The sequence below is a fragment of the Polyodon spathula genome, chromosome 15 (genome assembly GCF_017654505.1).
Source record: "Polyodon spathula isolate WHYD16114869_AA chromosome 15, ASM1765450v1, whole genome shotgun sequence".
In the NCBI taxonomy this organism is placed as follows: domain Eukaryota; kingdom Metazoa; phylum Chordata; class Actinopteri; order Acipenseriformes; family Polyodontidae; genus Polyodon; species Polyodon spathula.
The window spans coordinates 25483979-25501989 of NC_054548.1; the positions used below are offsets into that span (position 1 = coordinate 25483979).

Below are 18011 nucleotides of genomic sequence, written 5' to 3' on the forward strand. Positions count from 1 at the left end.
ACCCAGGACAGATCGGAGGCAGTGCTAGAAGCTCCGCTCTGCAGCTATACCCTTTTCCTAACTCACGCACACATTCCTAAATATACATTGCAGCTAATTATGTTCGTAACTAAAATACACACTATTTAGTAGGCTTATATAAATACAATACTGTACAATTGAAACTAAAGACAAATGGGGGTTTGTTGTGTAGTAGTTTAATTATTATAGCTAAGTATCTCGTTATATCCCCATACATTCAGTAATTCACATAATTGTACATTAGGGACAAGGGCCGTCCATAAGCGTCACCGGTATATCGACTATAGGTAAGATGAACTGATACTGCGTTAATGCATGCTTAATATTTCTAAAATGCAGGCGGTTTGGCATTGGTTACATCATAGTATATGATTTTCGTTGTTTCATAATTTAAATAAAATTGTTTGGATATCATGGGGGTTTTTTTGTACTCAGGGGTGGCTGGCAACCCTAAACCGAGTCGAGGTGAGACCAAACCCACAGTTGTGGGTAGATACTTTACTGGGCATTGCACTCCAAACTGTGCACTGTCTCTTTAAATGTGTGAGTCAGTGATTTGTTCAGTGTGTGCTTTTCCGCAGCCTCTCATCATTTCTGCTGCTTCGCTTTTTATTGTTTCTCCTCGTCATTTTGTCAGGTCATGGCCGCTCATCCAGCCGACGAATCCTTCCCTTTCCATGGGCTGCTTCCAAAAAAAGAGACCGGGGCCGCTTCTTTCCTCATCCGTTACCCGGAGTATGATGGCAGAGGAGTCCTCATCGCTATCCTCGATACCGGCGTAGACCCAGGAGCCCCGGGCATGCAGGTAACTCCAACAGGGGTATTACGGAGAGCATAGGCCTCATTCAGACAGCCTAGGGTAACGTACGGTCTTAACCCGGCGGTACATGGCCATGGGGGAGGGTATGACAGATTTGAGACAGGAGCGAATCTAATGAGGCCTTAATTAATTTAGTCACCAACTAAAAACACTGGATGTTTTTTTTTTTGTTTTTGTTTTTTTGTGAAAGATACTGCTTTCCTTCGATATCGTGTTTTTGCAACACGAAGATAAGTAACATTTAGCCAGGAAGGATTTTGTCTGTTACAGTATCGCTTACTGCTAGTGGTTGGTAAAAGCACTTATGTAAACTGAATACTATTTTTTTTTTTCCTCCCCTTTCTTTAATTAATTTATTCGCACCGGACGACAATGTGTCAGACACTGTGTTTGTTGCATTTATTATTTGTTGGGTTTATTCTGGATTTAGATAAAAACGATTGCAATATAATACATACAAAAAACAGGTACATAAATCATTTAATGTTTAATCCCCTTTATTCTCCTTTGTTACATAAACAGCCTTTGTTGTTGCAAACTTAAGACTGATGGAAACAAAAACATTTATAGAACATTGGATCTAATATCCTAGTTTTTTTTTATAGCTTTTTATAGAATAATTTTATTATTTCAAGAAAGAGATTTTTAACCAAGTCAAAATAAACATGTTGTTTAATTTCATGCCATGTACAGTAAGCCAGACTGAAGAACCGCATAATCTGCCATCTAGTTGCCAAATAAGTGAATCTGTCGATTTTATAGGAACAAAATGTCATTCACCTGAACAATATAATGTCATAGTATTATGTATTAATATTCGAATGTTTTGAACTAGAATCTTTATGGCCGTTTGTGTATTTTTGTTTTTGTGTTTCTGTAATAACCCGAGATCCAAGATGCAAGAGTATAACTTTAATCACAGTGTCTTTATTAGAACAATCTCTGTTGAAACCTACACATTAGTGTTTTCTAAGAACTTCTTCGACCCCACGGTATCCTAGGTAGAGGGTAAGTATGTAGGGCGCTACTGACCTCTAGTGGCGTAACTTGAACTGCATTATATATATACACATTCACATTACTACAGTTTCCTTAATAGGAATGTGGTTTTAATTTTCTCATTATTACACATTTACTTATGTACAAGTTTGTCAGTTTGCTTATTAGTTTGCTTAAATAGTTTTTAGCTGCTCTGTTACTAGCTGATCTAATGTCACAATTAATGTTTATTCATAAACATGAAAAGCAAGATTAATCATGAAAATGTGTTTGAAAGAAATACTGAAGATTGCATTTCTTTTTTCTAGATAACAAGTGATGGAAGACCCAAAATAATAGACATAATTGACACTACAGGCAGTGGCGATGTGGACACATCTACAGTAGTGGAGCCAAAAGATGGAACTATTCCTGGACTATCAGGGAGAACACTTAAGGTCATATTCTAGAATTCTGAATCTTATTACAGACACTAACTCACCCTTTAGACCAGCTAAAGCACAATTGTATAGTGCCAGCAATAAAAAAGGAAACTTCATCCAAAGTAGCTGATTAGTAGATGGTGCTGTCTCTTCTGTAAAGGCACAGATCTGTCTATTGTGTTTTTGGCAGACAACAAGAATAAAAAATTCCATTTATTATGTGGACATAAAAAGGTGAGAATGTAAAATGAACATGGTAGTTTTTAATCTTTATTGAACAAACTTAAACCTGTCATGAAGGATATGTTACTTTTATTAAAAAAAAAAGACATGCATAATATTTGTTGAAAATAATGGTAAACTCACAAGTGCTACAGAGAGGAATAATTAAAGCTGGCTTGTGAGCAATGATGCTGCGGAACAGTGACACTCTCTTGTAGCACTTTCAATCCATTCTAAACCAGGTCCTTCACGCCTATGTTCAATTGAACAGTTAAAGATGTTTTTTGAGTAAGGTCCTGGTGTGTAATGGATTGAAAGCACCATGTGTGAACCCCTGAATTATCTTCCTCCCACCAATTCTAACTTTAATTTGAGTGGAAGCGCAGCACAGGGGTGTTAAATGCAGCAGTCCACCATAAATTGCTTAAAACGTCTCAACTGTTATCAAAATTGTGTTTTACCTAAATCTATTTTTGGGGCAAATTCAGTTTACTTTTTCCCAGGGAAATAATAAATCAAATAATAGCAAGCAAATACTATTAAAATCCAGGGTCCTTTTGAGTACAGTTGTTATATTTGTAAATATACAAGTATGTATGCTTTAAAACCTTGGTTAGATCCTCGATGCTAAATGCATTGTACATTTGTTTCATTCATGTACACTGTAAATTAAATAGCAGTTACTCATGTCTTTGCAGATTCCTGTGACTTGGAAAAATCCTTCCGGAAAATATCACATTGGTGTCAAGAACGGCTTTGAATTTTTCCCAAAGGCTCTGAAAGAAAGACTACAGGTAATGTCTGTGTGTTATGTATGTGTATTGAGGCCGAGTCAAAGCAATATGTAATAAAGTTAAACAACTGAATTGGTTACAGTACCTGATTATATTGTGCATATCCCTGCAGGTACAATTATCACATGTTAGAGTTTTACTTCCTGGATAGTCACTTTAATTGTAATGAGTCTTGTCTAATTGTAGTCAAGCCAGCCTTTACTACAAGTTATTTATAGTGTATGTTTGTCAAGCTCTTAATACATTTTCACATGAAGTATTAAAATTCCTTCTATTTACATTTACTGCCTCCACTATGTTAGATTTCTTTTTAAACATAATCAGAGTTGTTCTAATGGTCATTAATCAACTCTGGATTAGGGACGAAACGATAGTAAATTTCCACGATACGAGTAGTTGCAAGTTCACTCTTTTACGATACACTGATTACCACGATAGTAGCTGTTGCTTTTCAATTACGTTTTTTAAGTGAATAAAAAGAAAAAAGTTGTCTTTTTTGCTCTGCGGGATATGGTCTGCAACACAAGAAAGCTACAGACATTAAAAAAGAGCAAGATTCTAGGAAAAATGAAAAAACTTACAAGCACACAGGTGGAAGAAAAATAATCTTAATGAAATTGTCCTTATAGTACCATCGTTAGTAGTTGCAAAATGGGACTGCAAGCGTTTTTCCTCCTTCTGCTTTATTTACACATGTTATTTATTTAAATGTACTTAGAAACAGTATATAATTACAAAATATGAAGCATCTGTATTTCTTTACACACATACTGATAACTATTCTAATTTTTTTTTTTTTCCAGATACTCTGCAAAATATATTAGTGTACTATACAACCTCAATTATGGAATAGAGCAGTATTGGCATGGTGTTCTTTATGCATATTCCTTTTTTTATTCCTTTTATGTCGTTATTTCATTTATAATTTAAGAAAAACATATTTCAATACCGTTATCAACTTTACCCGAGGTAGCCTGTTTTTCTGGTGGCATAATAGCCTATAATATGTACATTTTAATGGACGTGTTGAAATTATAGACTGACAATTGAGGGTGGAACAGAGGACAGTATAGGGAGGGCGCTGCACTGGGGGGGGAAAGGGGCATTCCTCTCCTTGTGATGTTATTATTTTAATATCATTGCAGTTAAGTAAAAGCTTGTGCACAACAATTGAATGCAAGGGGTAATTACGCCTTCGTAGCGTCAAGAGAAAAACACAAAACCAAAAAACAAAACAAAACACAGCATTCGCAACAAGCCTAGCAAGTTTAACATACTACAGGAGTGTTACTAAAATATTTATTCCAAACAGATTACAGTACTTTGGAATTAAGCTATATAAACTAGACCCGAGTTTACAAAAAACTTGTTTTTTTTTAATTCAGCCACAGCTGCAGCATCATGCATTGCATCATTTTAATACTGTACCACCTAACCTTCACTATCTGTGAAATGCAATGTGGAAATTCCGACCTGAAATAATAATAATAATAATAATAATAATAATAATAAAAACATTGATTTTCTTACCACAAATTGCATACCCGCTAGCTGATCCTTACTCAAATTGTGTTTAACATCACTGATCATTTATTTATTTTTAACATTATTGAATATTGTTAAATATTCATTATATAACATTATAACAAAGCAGCGCAAACTATATACAGTAAGGTTTTTTTTTTTTTTTCCCCCAGTGTGCACAATTTATTTACAGGCTGTTTGCCACGAATACAAGCCTGTTGTCCTGCTTTGGATACAAGGTTGCACGTTTTTTTTTTTTTTTTGGTACAGTGACTACACAGAGGGGCGTACTCAAAGATTTTTCAAAAGTGATTCGCTTTTAGGTTGGGACCAGTAAATCAGACGGTAGTTAACACGAGCAGGAAAAGAAGAAAATGGCAACTGCTTGTCCTTGGCAGAAATACTGTAAATAGCAAGGCCGGGCGTTCAGCGCAGTTTCGTTGAAACTCAAATAATGTTGTTAACTATGCACGATACAAAAATGTAATTATTGAATCGATTATCCAGTATTTATATCCATATTTATAACGAGGAATGGAATCCATCGAAAAATAGGTTTTTGATTTAATCATAGCAGCCCTAGTACACACCAATGATTTTACCCATATTTGGAGAGAAAAGCATCTGATCTGCTTCCAGACACGTTTACTGAGTATGTGACACTCATTTTCTGTGATTATCAAATAATTAAAAAATGTTACTGATACAATTATCAGGAATATTTGTAATTGCGATATATCGTACTATTGAAAAATCGTTTCCATTCCCTACTCTAGATGGGCTTCACAGCTGTTATATCCATACATCCTAGAACTGCGTTTCACGTAATCATTTCAGCATCTTTTTTTAGTGCTTTATTCAAAAGTGCAATGTACAATATAAAGCATTGTTAACAGGATGGCTTTGCAGGGGTGACGTCAGACCAGAAATGTAGACTCCAAACAATGAGGAATGGTAGGTGAATCTGTGACGCTACGGCATCCAGAGTTTTATTGTAAACAATAAAGAAACAAAGGATTTAAACAAAACACACGACTGAAAATAAAGGGAGCACTGGCCAAAGTAAATACACAGACAAGCAAACAAGCAAAGTGGACGGACAGAAAACAGTACTGTGCTGGAGCTTCCAGCACAAAATAGCAATTGCTAGACTCTCTCCTCTCCCGTTCTCCATTCATGAACATGCAACCCCGAGTGCGTGAAAACATGCAGCTTTTATGCAGCTGTACCGAGACTCGATTGCTAATCAGTCATTCAATTGGAGTCTCGGTACAACTGCACTTGAATTAATAAAAGTGCAATTCCCTTTGCTCACATATTATTTTACCTGCATGTGACGTGCTGTGCAATCCTCGTGCCTAAATACAAATGTACATTTAAAACACTTGTGTTCGTAACCCATATTTATATCCCCTGTATTTTATACATAAACATCAACATTAACACACTACAGACAACATAAAACACTTAATAAAGATAAAGGGGCGGGACACTCTGCTACAAGCATATTTTACATATGTAGGAAACCTTACCTTTGTCCTTCTGCTTCCCTACAAATGTTTTTGTACTCTGCAGAAAGAGCGACGAGAGAAGCTATGGGACCCAACCCATAGAGCTGCACTGGCTGAAGCCTGCCGAAAACAAGAGGAATTTGACAGCACCCACACTAATCTTTCTCAGGTAAACTCAAGTTGACTGGCACGCTACTTGTTCGTAATAATTAAATAGTGTACATACTTGATTTTCAGAGAGAGAGTGGTTATTTTACATGACTGATTGAATGCAATACACCCTCTGCATTGTAATCCTATGGGATGTGACCAGGACAGCTGTTCAGATATTTAATGATTGTTTATAAGAATTGTGAGTAGGTTCTGTATAAATGTACAGTAATAACAGAACCACAACAATTGCACGTCTGTGTAACCAGGGAATGATCTTAAGTTGGCTTCACTGTTTTGTTTTGACTTGAAGGCAGAGAAGCTGCTAAAAGAAGAACTGCAGTGTCACACAGAGCTGCTTAACTCTCTAGAGAAGAAGTACAGTGACCCTGGGCCGGTTTATGACTGCCTGGTCTGGCATGACGGGGAGACCTGGAGGTAAATGTTTCTAAAATACTTTTATAGTGATGAAATGGTACAAACAAAAGTCTGAGAGTGGGATCTGAACTCAAGCAGCTGTACAGTTACGGAAAATAACGTGGATGTATGATTTGAGTGCTTTTTCTTGTATAAACGGGATTTGAGCAATAGAATGGGTCTTATGAAAATCGATAATCTCTCTGTGTGTGGTGTGTATGTTTTCAGTAAGGGATAAACAACGATAAGTGTTGAATCTGTAAAAAAAAAAAAAAAAAAAAGTTTATGCCACCTGAAACATTTGATACTTGTTTGATTGCTTGTTAATTTGGTAATTGGATTTATTTTTTGCTCATTTTTTCAATGCTTCAAGCAGTTCAAATGTTTGTCTCTCTTTGTGGCAATGTTGTTATGAGTTCCTCTGAATTTGAAATCTCACTTGCACTGACAAAATTGTCCAGATATAGAAACAGAAAGTGGCATTAGAAAAAATTAAATACAAAAAAACAAAGGAATGTGAAGTTATTAATTGTTTTTCTGAATCTAAAACAGATGAAGACCTGAATGTCACTGCCAGCGATCGGTTAGACCTAAACAAAATAAATCTGTGTAATTGATGGAGATTTACTAAGTAGTGGTGAAATTGCTGCAGTTTCTGAACCTGTCCAGAAGAAATGTGAAATACAAATTAGAAGGGGCGATGTTTATGTGGAAGTGAATTTGTAATTATGAAAAACTTTAACAATATGAAATGCTAAACTGAAATCGCAAACCCTTTTCTAAGTGTTATCTTTGGGAAATGATTGTTGTGTAATACAATGTGATTTGCTTTTCTGTTCACTTGTTCTGACTGATTTTGTTGGAATAATCAATGGTTTTCAGCTTAAGCTGTGTGTTTGTTAATCAGCAATATATTTGCCCCACACTCCCCTTCTCTTCAAAGCCACACAGCCATTCATAGAATGAATCGCTTAAAAGATGAAAGGGTGACATCACAGAAATCTTTTCATTTCTTTTAGAGCCTGTTTAGATACATCAGAATGCGGGGACCTTAGCTGCTGTACGGTGCTCCGAAATTACAAGGAAGCCCAAGAGCATGCATCTCTGGGTAATTCAGAAATGCTGAATTACTCTGTTAATATTTACGAAGAAGGCAGCATTCTTTGCATCGTGACCAGCGGAGGTGAGACCCTTAACATTGTTTTTTTTACAAGGTATTTTAAGAACTTTGAAATGGGGTAAAAGAGTAGAGATGACCAAACTTTCAGACAAGTTGACATAATCAGTCAAATTTGAATGTATAAAATTTTGAAGCAGGTAGTTGCAATCATTTTGTGAATTTTAGAAGTATCCTATCCACAGGAACATGTTGACATTTCCCCCAAAAAATCTAGCCTGTGCAAGCTACTGAAAATCAGAAAATGATTACTGTCTGAAAACCCAGAACTATTAGCAGCATGTTCTTTTAAGACTCTCTGTCCCCATTTAACATTCTGTAATGACCTGTTTTTGTATGATTTTATGTTTGTGAAAGATAAAACAAACACAGGTATACAGTTTGTTTCGGTGAAATCGCCTGTGTTTTGTCTTTCCATTAAGGCGCCCATGGAACCCACGTAGCCAGTATTGCCGCAGGTTACTTCCCAGAGGAGCCTGAACGAAATGGGGTTGCGCCTGGGGCTCAGATCCTTGCAATCAAGATAGGAGATACAAGACTAAGCACCATGGAGACTGGGACAGGCCTGATCAGAGCTGTAAGTATTGCATTTCCTCATTCCCAGCTTGGTGACACCTTAAATCGGATCTAGTGTTTTGTGTGCTAGACAGTCACAGATTAGTATTTACAGACTTGGCTGGAGGTTATGTTATTTAACCCTCAGTGGTCCATTTATTCATTGCCTGTGTAAATTTATTTTCACACGCACTGTTATACTGTGAATAAAATTAACTAGATATAAATTAGAATAAGAATAAATTGGCACTGCACATCAACAGGACACTTAGTACTGCATCTCCAGCCAAGTCCCACCCCTTGTTCACTGTATTGTTCTCTATTTATTTATGACATACCTCTTCATAGTAGTGAGTAGTGCACTGTGGTGATAAAACACTTGTTTTATCACCAAACTCCTCAATAATGTGATCCAAGTCATTATTTAGTTTTATTTTATTACTATAACATCTCAAAAAGCTCTGCAAATGTCTATGATATTCTTTGAGCGCTGGATTTGGAAGCAGCTTTCTTGTTTTTTTATGTCCGTGTTAGGTCTGTGGTGCAGGGCCTCTGTGTATTGCTCAGATCCGCTCCTTTTTTTTCATTTGGCTTCTCTTGGCTTCTATTGGTCTCACTCTACCATTGAAAGGTTTTGTTGACTTTTTCTGGAGAAAAAATAACTAGAGATCTGTGCTTGACGTTTTTTTGATGATATCGGACCGGAAAAGGAAAATTGTAATGTCGGACATAGGACCGCAAAGGGCTAATCACATAGCTGGAATAAAGAGTGGGCTAGAAGTGCCAAGGTTGTCTATCCCTCCCTGTACATTTTCAAATAAGGTCCTGGAATCTGTGATCGAGATAGGAACAAGTTCCAACAGAGCAATATTGTAATATGTGTTTGTTTTTTCTTGGCAGATGATAGAAGTTATAAAGTATAAATGTGATCTTGTTAACTATAGCTATGGAGAGGCAACACATTGGCCAAACTCTGGGTAGGTGGACAATTATTTTCATGTTTTTTTCATGGTGCTTGTGTCTTCCAAAAGGAATTTTTTTTGTAGAGTCAGTGAGCAAATTGAATATTACACCATGGCAGTTCATGTGTTTTCCATATCATCTCCCACTTATAAAATTGCAGTTATTAAAAAAATGAAAACAAAGCTTATCTATCAGATGTTAACATTTTGTAACAAACATTTATTAAAGGTTAAACTTGTTATCTGTTGTGCAAGTCTTGTAAAGAATGTGGCACATTAATCAATTTGATCATTCACATGTTTTTGTATTGTTTTTTTTTTAGAAGAATATGTGAAGTGATCAATGAAGCTGTGTGGAAGCACAATGTCATCTATGTTTCAAGTGCTGGCAATAATGGTCCGTGCCTTTCAACTGTGGGCTGTCCAGGAGGGACTACATCTAGTGTAATAGGTACGTAAATGAAATAAAATGGGTAACTTTGTTTTACAGTCCTCTAGATTGCCTCAGCTTTTGCTTTATTATTCAGTTAGTTGTGTTGGATCTACAGTTATGGCTGATGTAACTTTAAAAAAAAGGATGGTGAGTAAGTAGATTCAAGAAAATGGAGTCCTTTTCTTCAGTCAGTTGTTAGGTTTATTGAAATATGCAGGGAGTCTGGTCCCAGGTACAGGACAAACAGATTACTCGTTCTTACAATTTTTGCATGACATTAAATACCCCTCTGTATAGATGGTCCACCTCCTTTTTCTCTGACACTTAATCAATAGCAAAGGTACAACACATTATTCTGTTACCATATACTATATGTATTTAATTTAGTGTGTGTGCGTGTCTGTGTGTGTGTGTGTGTGTAGTCTAGTGTGATGATCTCTGAACTCGGTGCATTCCACTTCAGACCCCTGGTGCCCCAAAAGGTCCATACATCTAGTTTTTGTCATCTTCCTTGTTCATATTTCTCCGTATTGCTTGGGACCCTTTGAGTCCAATGGCATTATCTCTTATTCTCCCTGAGAACCTTTGGGTCCAACAGCAGTCTCTGCTGGGCATTCCAAAAGTCTTAGAGCCTGGCCTCTTCTGGTCCACAGTGCTGTTATAGCTTGCAGTCAGTGCTGGGCAAGCAGCTTGTAAACGCAAGGGCTCTATCAATTATTAGCAGTACATGCAATTTGAACCAAACAGTCTGCTATCTGCAATATTAGTTTCTTTTCAGAAAAGAACACCAGTATAGTTCTGCCAGTCCACATGCATAGCAAACTGCTAATCAATTCCAACATATCCTACTTTTAGACGATAAGATGGAGGGGGGGTGACCCGCTACAACCAGGTTGCTCACGTGATGCCGGGCCCTCGGATGTCCTCTTTGCTGGTTCTGAGTAGTCACATCAAGTAATGTGTTTGTATAATATGTTATAGTGAAGCATGTTCTTCTCATTCTAAGTCTCTACATTATGTGTAGGTATCTACCTTGCCTTCGCTGTTTCTATATGTAAGTGTGCTGTAAGCAAAAACAAAACAGATATGTAAAAATAATACAAAAAATGAAAAATAAACATAGAAAAATACAGTAAATAGTTAATATCACTGTTCGTATTCGTGGTGGCTCCCAAGTAAGTTTACAGTTTCCCATCTACCAATGGTCCTTTCTAACTGTCGGTGTTGTTTTCTCCACCAAAAACACTGAATGCTATTCCACAGGTTCAATACTATTACCAGTAACAGTATTATTAAAACAATATAATCCCCAAAAGTGCACCCTAAGGCCTGCCCTGATCATCCATATCATTTCAATATGGTGGCTTTTAATTCTGCCAAATCAACTTCGACCTTAGCTTTGAGCAGCTTCTCTTCCGCTCTTTGTAGGGCTATTTTAAACAATTCGTGCACTTGAATAAAAATGACCGAATATGAATCTAGATATGTGTCATTCAAACTGTCTTTATACTGGTTATTAGGATCCATGTATGGCATTGAGAGAGAGAACCCTATGTGACCAGGTAGTTCCTTGCCATTCTCCTTTGGCCACACTAAACTAGCTCCCAGGAGGTCAGTCTGATCAGGATGGAACATTGCCAACCTCAACCTGAGTTCCTCCTGTGCATGTCTAGGTACCACTCTTAGCCTAATGTCCATTATTTCTTCCTTCATTGTTTTTTAAAAAGGTCATCTGCATATATTCTACATTCTATTGCTTTGGTAAAATATGGCAAGGCTCCCTCTGTTCCATCCATTAGCTCATATATAGCTGTACCCTGGAGTCTAATCCTTTGATTTACGTACATTTGTCCATTCCCCAATCTTTCCATTCCCTCTCCAACAGTACTTGCTATCCATGTTTGCCCTCTTGACATTTGATAAATGAACAGAATTTCCTGCAGCAAACCAGCCTGCTGTTTCATCAAAAAGCCCCCTCTTCCTTCGTTTCTCATTACCTTCATACATTCGTTTGGCTATTCACTCTTTGTAGTCTTTTATTGTACTACCTATTTCCCTTTGAAGCCAATTCTGGATATTGGTATGTTGCTTGCAATGCTTTTCGTTCTGGTCCGAGAATGATACCTTCCCAAGATAGGGGGTGCAAAGGCGGGGACATACTTTGGGTTTGTCCTCCTTGCATGATGTTATTGTTATATTTTTGAGTGATTTGTGTGAACAGTTATGACTACGAACTGAAATATTACTAATTTGATTTGGATATTGATACTGATATATTGTGTCGACATCCTGTATGTCTGATTTTTTTTAAAATACCTTTTTGTGTGTCCAGCCATTAATTGTCCGTCTTCCCAACTATCTGGGTTTTCCCATTCTTGTGGAGGTTCACATATAATAGATTCATACCATCCCTTGTGGTTCGTAGACCACAGAAACCTTTGGGCATCATTATCAGACCAGGTTTTTACTTTATATATGCAAACCCATTCACGTGGTTCATCACCAGCGTCAAAGAAAACTTTAAATTCCCAGGCACCTCCCTTTGAATCATCGTAGTTCGTAATCAAGTAGGTGCATTTCTCTGGGTTTGTTGTGACTTTTGTTAATGCCCATTCTTCATTATTATACTGGCATAATGAAATATTTCCAAATCTGTCCCCTGGACATTGTAGTATTATGTCCCCTCCTTTTTGGACATATCTGGGCTCTGGCACTTGATTATTGCCTTTCCATACCTTATCACGACCAAACATTTTACCGTCCTTTTTCCATGCCCCAGGCTATCTTGACATTGTAACTGCACATACTGTCCTTTCTTTATACACTGTGTCTCTGTCACCAATGTCATTGGTGGGTCCCATCGTGCTTCAGCGAGCAGAGTGAATATGCCAATCAAGGTTGTTAGTTGGTATTTCATAATTCACCTGTGGGGACACAAAAGACCAGGTTTAGTTTAGTGTATATTCTTATGCAGTCTGTGTAGGCTCAACGACCTTTTTTAGATGTGGCTTACACTGGTCACCGTGGAACCAAAAATACTGTATTGGTCTGCCACGTTTCTGTATTGCCAATTTCAGGTTGGTTTCACCCAACTTGTCCATAACCTGATATGGACCTTCCCAATTAGCCTCCCATGCCCTGCCTTTTAAAAAAGTTTTTTTTTTATCATGACCTGGTCTCCAATTTGAAAAGCGACCGTATATGGGGGTTGAGAGGACTGAACTGTGTATTGGTCTGCTGTCCCCCATCCGGTTAGCAGTATCCAAAAGTTTGTTTTGGAGAACTAATTGTTGAAGGAATTGGTCGTTAGTAACCTTGCTTGTAATAGGGGTTGGGACTCCTGTAGGGTGTGCCACCCGCATTGTCCTTCCCGTCATTAGTTCAAATGGGGGATATCCTGTTGTTCGCACTGGAGTTGCTCTAATTACCATTAGCAGTCTGGGCAAAGCTGCAACCCAATCAGATGTAGATCTACCTAGATCAGTAGTTGCATTTAATACAGCCTTCTTGAGACCATCTTTCAATGTGCGATTCATGTGTTCAACCATACCACTAGCCTCCTGGTGGTAAGGAATGTGGAAGTGTTGTTCTATACCTAACATTTTACATAGGCAGGCCATTACCTCGGACGTAAATGCCGTTCCACGATCACTTTCCAGTCTCTTAGGGAAGCCCCATCTAGTGAAGACCTGTTCCCATAGAATCCTGACTGTCGTATGAGCATCGCATCGACGTGCGGGAAATGCCTCCACCTAGCGTTTAAACATGTCAGCTACCACTAGGATATATCTATATACTCCTTTGGCTGTAGGTAATGGTCCTGTATGATCAATTTGAATAGATTCCCGGGGCCCATCATTCCAACGTGAGATACCCATTGGGACCTTGTGGTGTGTGGGAGCTGGATTCATTTGTGCGCATATTAAGCACAGCGCATGGTGATGATCTATACCTGCTTTCATGTCTGGCCACCAGTTGTATCCCTGTAAGAGGTCTAACACTTTTTGTGATGCTGCATGACCACTCACTTGATGCATGTAGATGACTAGATCCTTGTATAAACTGTGAGGTGTCACCCAGGCAAGCTGGGGTGTAGTATGATACAGTGTTCTTTCGAATACCAACAATGTGTCCTTGTATTTATGGTAAGGCTGTGGAAGTGTCTGCTGTGCAGTAGTGGCGCCCATAACCTTAACCAGTTTAGAATCGAGTGCCTGTGCCTTTTTCAAATCTAATATGGTAGGTGTGGCCGTGGTGACAGGTGATACTTGAACAGGATCAGTTGAGGAATCCCATGGGATCCCATCAATGGCTGTCTTCTTGGCTAGTGTGTTATTTGCATCTCCCTGTACCGTGCTGCCTTCTGGTTGATGTGATTTGACTTTACAAATGGATAGTGTGCCTGGTGTACGCTCATAGACCAGATCCCAGATCTGCAAGCGCTGTGCGTAATGTGTTAGTGGTTTACCTTTGGCTGTACAAAAACCCTGTTTCTGCCACACCGGCAAGTACTCTGTAAGGGAATTGCAAACCAATGCTCTCGCTGAATAGATAGCAAGCCTCCCTGTGAACTCCTGTAGTGCAGCCAGTACAGCTATCACTTCTGCTTTTTGTGCAGAGTCTGTGGGTTTACACTTTATCAGTACCTCCTTTCCTATAGCTGGAGCCCAGCATGCTGCACCTGTGTGATACAGGCCATTGTCGTAAAAGCAAGAGCCATCGACATATACAGACAGAGAGTCAGCAAGTGGGACTGTCGCAAAAGGACCAGCCTTTGCCTCCAACTGTCGTGTCGTACATTCATGAGCCTCCTCTTCATAGGTGAGCATGTTAGCAAGTGTGTAGGATGCAGAGTGTTTAACTGTGATGTTTTTAGATGCAAGTTCAGTAACCCATCTGCCCCATCATTGGGCTGACACTCCCTTCATCTGCCCTCTAATAAGCAGAGCGACTGGGGTGTGTGGTGTATGTACTATTATTTTCCCAAACTGACAGATGTATTCAGTGTGCGTCACAATCCAACGTACTGCCAAAATTTGTTTTGTACATTGATCATACAATCTTTCTACCGGTGTAAGCATACGTGAGAAGTACCCCACAGGTATACACTTACCATGCACTTCCTGCATGAGTGAGTATTGCTGGCAAACTAGTGTCTGATGCGGATGCTTAATGATGAAGGGAAGTGTGGTGTCTGGACTACGCAGAGCTGGGGCCTGTGTTAGTGACGTCTTGAGTGTCATGAAAGCGTTCTGTGATGCACTGTTCCAGGTAAGTGTGTCTTCTTTACCTGATTTTCCTTTCAGATGTTCATAGAGAGGTGCAGCTTTCTCACTGTAACCCTCTGTAAAGTCCCTACAGAAGCCTGTTATACCTAAAAATGATGGTAAGGCTGTAACTGTGTGTGGGCGGGGCAGATTTTGAATCAATTTAATCTTTTCTGGGTCAGATATACGTCCTCCAACCTCCACCTGTACTCCAAAGAAATTGTCTCACTAACTGCAGCTTTTCCTTCCTTTGGATAGGGATATTGTTTCTGTGGGGGGGGATCAATGCTATTCACAGCTACTACCATACCTTTAACATTACCATAATCATGCTTGTGCTGTGCCCACACTTGAATGTGATGCAACAGAATCTCAGCCAGCTGGCTGTCACTAGTATGTAGTAACTTCACAACATCATAATCCTCTGTACCCTTCACAGTAAACACTGAGTGCCTATCTGAAATCATGATTGGTATCTTAATGCCCTGGGGATCTCTTGCCCCTTGCCAAATCAAACGATTAGAAAGATCAATAATCAATCCCGATCCCGTCCGCACCCAAAATACAACCTTCATGTGTACTGACCATACATAATAAGTCAAATTTAATAGTACCTAATTGCAATGTAATTGGAGTGGATATTCTGGCTTTGGTTAACTTCCTCCTACTCCTACAAGCTGACTAGAGCTCCCGCTGGTTGGTAGGTCTGTGCGGTAAGTGAGAGAGCAAGCAGCCCCTGTGTCGATCAGAAATGTGTCTTGACGGCCTCCAGCCAAAACTTTAACACATGGGCGGCCCTCCTTGTCAGCAGTAATATCACTCACTGCTGCAATAGAGACCTGACCCCTTCATAGGGCAGTTGAAGGTGGGGGTTCCTGTGGGCTATTGGAAGGGTTATGTTGTCCATTGTTTCCTACCTGCTTTGAGAAGGACTGTAACAATTGTCTGAGTTCCTCATAAGAGAGTGGAGGTGCAGTAGGTAACGTTGAGCTATTTACAGCCCGTTGCTTTTGTTGTGGACCCTGCCCCTCAGCACCTCCCCCTCTAGCCCAACATTGATTCTTTGTATGTCCAGCGCGTTTGCAGTTTGCGCACATTTTAGACATTTCACATTCCTTTGACACATGACCCTGCTTACCACAATTAAAACAGCCTGACTTAACACAACCCTCGCTGGTAACAATCATATCGATTTTCTTTTTCTCTGTTGGTACTTTCTGTTTCAGACTCATTCCAGTCTTAAACAATCATGTATACCTTGCCCTGTACCTTGCGGAACAGGGTCTACTGACAGTGCCCTGCAGTACTGTATCAATATATGCTTGCATGTAGGAGAGACTAAGTCTTTATATTTGTTGATTACCAACTGCCAAAACGTGACGTTATCCTCTGTAACCGCATCTCTTGCTGTAGCTCTCTCTCTGTGGGTATTATACATTTGCACAAAACTTCGAAGGAAGTCAGTAGGGTGTTGTCCCTTTTTTGGGAACAGCGTTAAGAACCTCACAGAGTTCTGGTGCATGTCGATAATTAGCAGCCACACACACTACCCTAACTCTCGCATCATGTCCTGGGTACTGTAGGTTAGCACCTAGTGGTGTAAATTCAGTTGGTGCAATCACTTCAGCTGGTAATACTGAACTCAGGATTCTGCAACAATCCCTGTCAGTGAGATTAAACGTACGTTGTATACCACGCAGCTTTTCACACAAAGGTGTAGGATCTGTATTACCATCCCATTTGGGCAACTGTTCTTTCATCAAAGCCAATTCTGACAATGTCAAATCCCTATTAACCTGTTCATCAGCATAATCATATGTAGTTATTCCAGTTTGCTGGTCCAAAGTACCAGTTGTGCGTATCCTACAAGTCATTACAGGAGCTGTTTTGACATATTTGCCTGCAAAATATACTCTCCCTTTCGGTTCTGTTTCAGTATTGCGCCTCCTTGATTTAACATTTTCTGCAATACTGGATATATAGTCCCCTCTAGCGCCTTCCTCTTGTTTCTGAACCTCCTCAGGTGCTATAGCAAGGTCCTTTAACTCATCTAAGTCCTCCACCTCTTCATCCTCTTCACTCTCCTGTTTCGGATCCCAGTCCTCAGGACCATCGCTATCCTCACTGTTTCTTGCTCATTATCAACCAATCCCAATGCTGCAATTCTGCGCTGCAAAACCTTATTATTCTGTCGTTGTTCACATGCTTTTTTACTTACCTCCCTCAACTTTTGTACAATGTGTCTGTCTTTGTTTTCTCCCGACACATTCCATAATTCCTGATATGCAATCTGTGCATTTTTCAAACTTGATTCCAAGTTACTTGTCTTTCTTTGACAATCTATCAATTGTTGTTTTTGGGTTGCGTTTTCCTTACACATCTCTAATTGTTGTGTGACAGCCAATTGCCTTTCAACCATCAAAGCACTTGTAACTGATTCTAATCGCTTAATTTCCTCACACAAACCTTTATTTTCAACAGGTAATTTCTTACAATTTTCTCTTGTAAAATCCTATCTTGTTTTCAATTCTTTGATAGTTTGCCTCATTGCTCTTGTGCAATTAGCCTGTTTCACTTTCTTATGCTTTTCTTTTCCATTCCGAGACATACATTCCTGCCCTATAGTACTGACTGGTTCATTACTGTCTTTTGTAGAGGGTCCCTCCTTGCCATGTTTAAAAACATAGTCCATACTCCATGTTCTCCAGTCATCCATTCGATGACCGTCAATGTTATC

The 18011-nt window shown here is 39.0% G+C and overlaps 1 protein-coding gene across 2 annotated transcripts in view; it reads left to right on the forward strand.

Moving 5' to 3' along the window:
• The first annotated feature begins 438 nt into the window (after nucleotides 1-438).
• Nucleotides 439-18011, forward strand: part of LOC121327866 (tripeptidyl-peptidase 2-like) — a 37464-nt gene continuing 19891 nt past the window's right edge. The window contains exons 1-9 of one of the 2 annotated variants that reach the window (XM_041272151.1): nucleotides 439-826; nucleotides 2149-2277; nucleotides 3183-3278; nucleotides 6378-6482; nucleotides 6777-6901; nucleotides 7900-8063; nucleotides 8480-8634; nucleotides 9513-9589; nucleotides 9898-10025. In XM_041272151.1, coding sequence (XP_041128085.1) covers nucleotides 662-826; nucleotides 2149-2277; nucleotides 3183-3278; nucleotides 6378-6482; nucleotides 6777-6901; nucleotides 7900-8063; nucleotides 8480-8634; nucleotides 9513-9589; nucleotides 9898-10025 — 1144 coding nt within the window. In that variant the 5' untranslated portion in view covers nucleotides 439-661. The remainder of the gene's footprint in view (nucleotides 827-2148; nucleotides 2278-3182; nucleotides 3279-6377; nucleotides 6483-6776; nucleotides 6902-7899; nucleotides 8064-8479; nucleotides 8635-9512; nucleotides 9590-9897; nucleotides 10026-18011) is intronic. The other variant, XM_041272152.1, reaches the window with a different exon arrangement.